The sequence below is a fragment of the Echinops telfairi genome, unplaced genomic scaffold (genome assembly GCF_000313985.2).
Source record: "Echinops telfairi isolate 266 unplaced genomic scaffold, ASM31398v2 ScPeMD7_2;HRSCAF=8, whole genome shotgun sequence".
In the NCBI taxonomy this organism is placed as follows: Eukaryota; Metazoa; Chordata; class Mammalia; order Afrosoricida; family Tenrecidae; genus Echinops; species Echinops telfairi.
This window is the reverse complement of record NW_022103898.1, coordinates 77342849-77344703: the sequence shown is the minus strand read 5'-3', so window position 1 is coordinate 77344703 and position 1855 is coordinate 77342849. Positions and strand designations below refer to the sequence as shown.

The following is a 1855-nucleotide window of genomic DNA, read 5'->3' as shown; positions in this document are numbered from 1 at the left end:
GCGCAGTCAGTCCGAGGCGCCACAAACTCTCCCCGAGAAGGGGGCGCGGCTGTGACTCACCCCTCCCCTGCGCACCCTCTCCTCCGCCCCTCTCCAACACACACCCCTCCTCTGCCACCCGCCTCCACTCCGGATCCGGTGGTAATCTGCTGCCGCCGCCGCTGCAACTTCTGTCGGGGCTCAGGTGACCTCCGGCTTCGATGCCCTAGTCCAGGCCCCGGGGCCGGACCCCGCTGGGCGCCCCTCGGCCTCGCCGAGAGTCATGAGGGCCCGCGGGGCGCTGCAGGTGCTGGGCTTGCTTCTCAGCCTGGCCCGGGGCTCCGAGGTGGGCAGCTCGCAGGCAGGTAAGCGGCGCGGGCGCGGGCGCGGCAGCCACCTCGCTCCGGGGAGCCGGAACCGCGCGCGCAGCCGCCGGGGTGCGAGGCGCCCAGTCTCCCGCCAGACTTGGGTCAGGCCAGGCCGGGCGTGCTGGCCCCTCTTCTCCCCTGTGCGTCCCGCCGACCCGCAGACCCCTTCCCCTGCTGGTGCTGCTGTGCCCCGCTGGGAGAGGAGCCCGGACCCCCAATCTGAGAGCGGGAGGAGGGGCTTTGGAGGTGGAGATCGTGGCGGGAGAGGGGGGTCTTGAGAGCCCCCCTACTCGCCTCCCTACTCACCCACTTCCACCCCCCGGCACTTCCACCCCACCCCCTCCACCTATCCCCCCAGCCCCCGTTTCAGCAAAGTCCAGTTTGGCGGTCGGGCTGGCAGGGCGGAGCTCCGGGAGGACTGGGGTGGGGAGGCCAGGTGGGAGTCGTTGTTGTTGTGCGCATTGGAAAACAGGAGCTGCACCTCCCCTTCCGCCAGGGGCCCTGCCCTGAGGAGGGCTGAGATTCGCCAGAGGGCCAAGTCCAGGTGACACCAGGGGCAGAGGTCCTCCTGAGCCTGCCTGTGCCCTTGCCCTCCCAATAGCCAAGCTGGCAGCCCCGCACTGGACCTGCCTGTCTTTGGAGAAGACATGCCTTCCACAAGTTCACTGTGGGGAGCATCTGCTCTCAGCCAGGCGCTGGGCCTGGAGCATAGGGGCCAGGACTTCCAGCCTCTATTTCTTCTTTTACCTGTTCTCTGCCCAACTTGGGGCCCAGTGGGCACCCCTTCCACCTCCTGCGCCTGCTGTCCTGGAGAGCCCGTTCCAGGCCGGGCTCCTCAGTCAGTTCTGTTTCTTGGACTCAGGAGACAAGGCTCCCAGATTGCCCTTCCCTAGCCCTCCCCTCCCCTCCCCTCATGACATCTGACCCCCTTTTGGGGGCACCTCTGGGACCATGAACGCCTGTGGGTGCTGGAACTTGAAGAGCCCTCTTGTTTCTCTCTCAGATCCCAGCCTGCAGTGTGGCCCAGGCAGGGCCCCTTCCCATGGGTGGGAGTGGGGAACACCTGTGCTTCCCCCACAGTTGCCGGGCCTAAATTTAGCCCCTGGGATCTTGAGATATGAACACTCCCAGCTGGTGCCGGGTGGGGGTCTGGGGACTGGAGTTGGAGGGAGGCGTGGAATAACTGCACCCCTGATCCATGCAAACCCCTGGACTCTTCAACCTGCGCTCAGGGCGGAAGACCCTGGCCCCTTCCCTGGGGCAGCCAGGAGGCCCGCAGACTTGGGTCCCTTTACCCTTTATCTGGGTTCTGCAGCCTTTGGGCATCCGGCCCTGTCTCAGCTCTTCTATAGCCCCTTTGTCCAGCTGTGATGGGGGTGGGGGATGCTGAAGGGGAGGCCCTAGGTTGAGGAGGGGCTAGAGAGCCTCACTTTGTCCCACTCTGTTTGTGAACTGAAAGAGGGCCAGTGATACTGCCCTTCCCCTGACTTTGGTCCTCAGGACAGCCA

General features: G+C 65.9%; 1 protein-coding gene across 1 annotated transcript in view; it reads left to right on the top strand.

Moving 5' to 3' along the window:
• Nucleotides 1-141: 141 nt before the first annotated feature.
• ERBB3 (erb-b2 receptor tyrosine kinase 3) overlaps nt 142-1855 on the top strand; it is a 22477-nt gene continuing 20763 nt past the window's right edge. The window contains 1 exon segment of the mRNA XM_045289061.1: nt 142-344. Within this exon segment, the coding sequence (XP_045144996.1) occupies nt 263-344 (82 nt within the window). The 5' untranslated portion in view covers nt 142-262.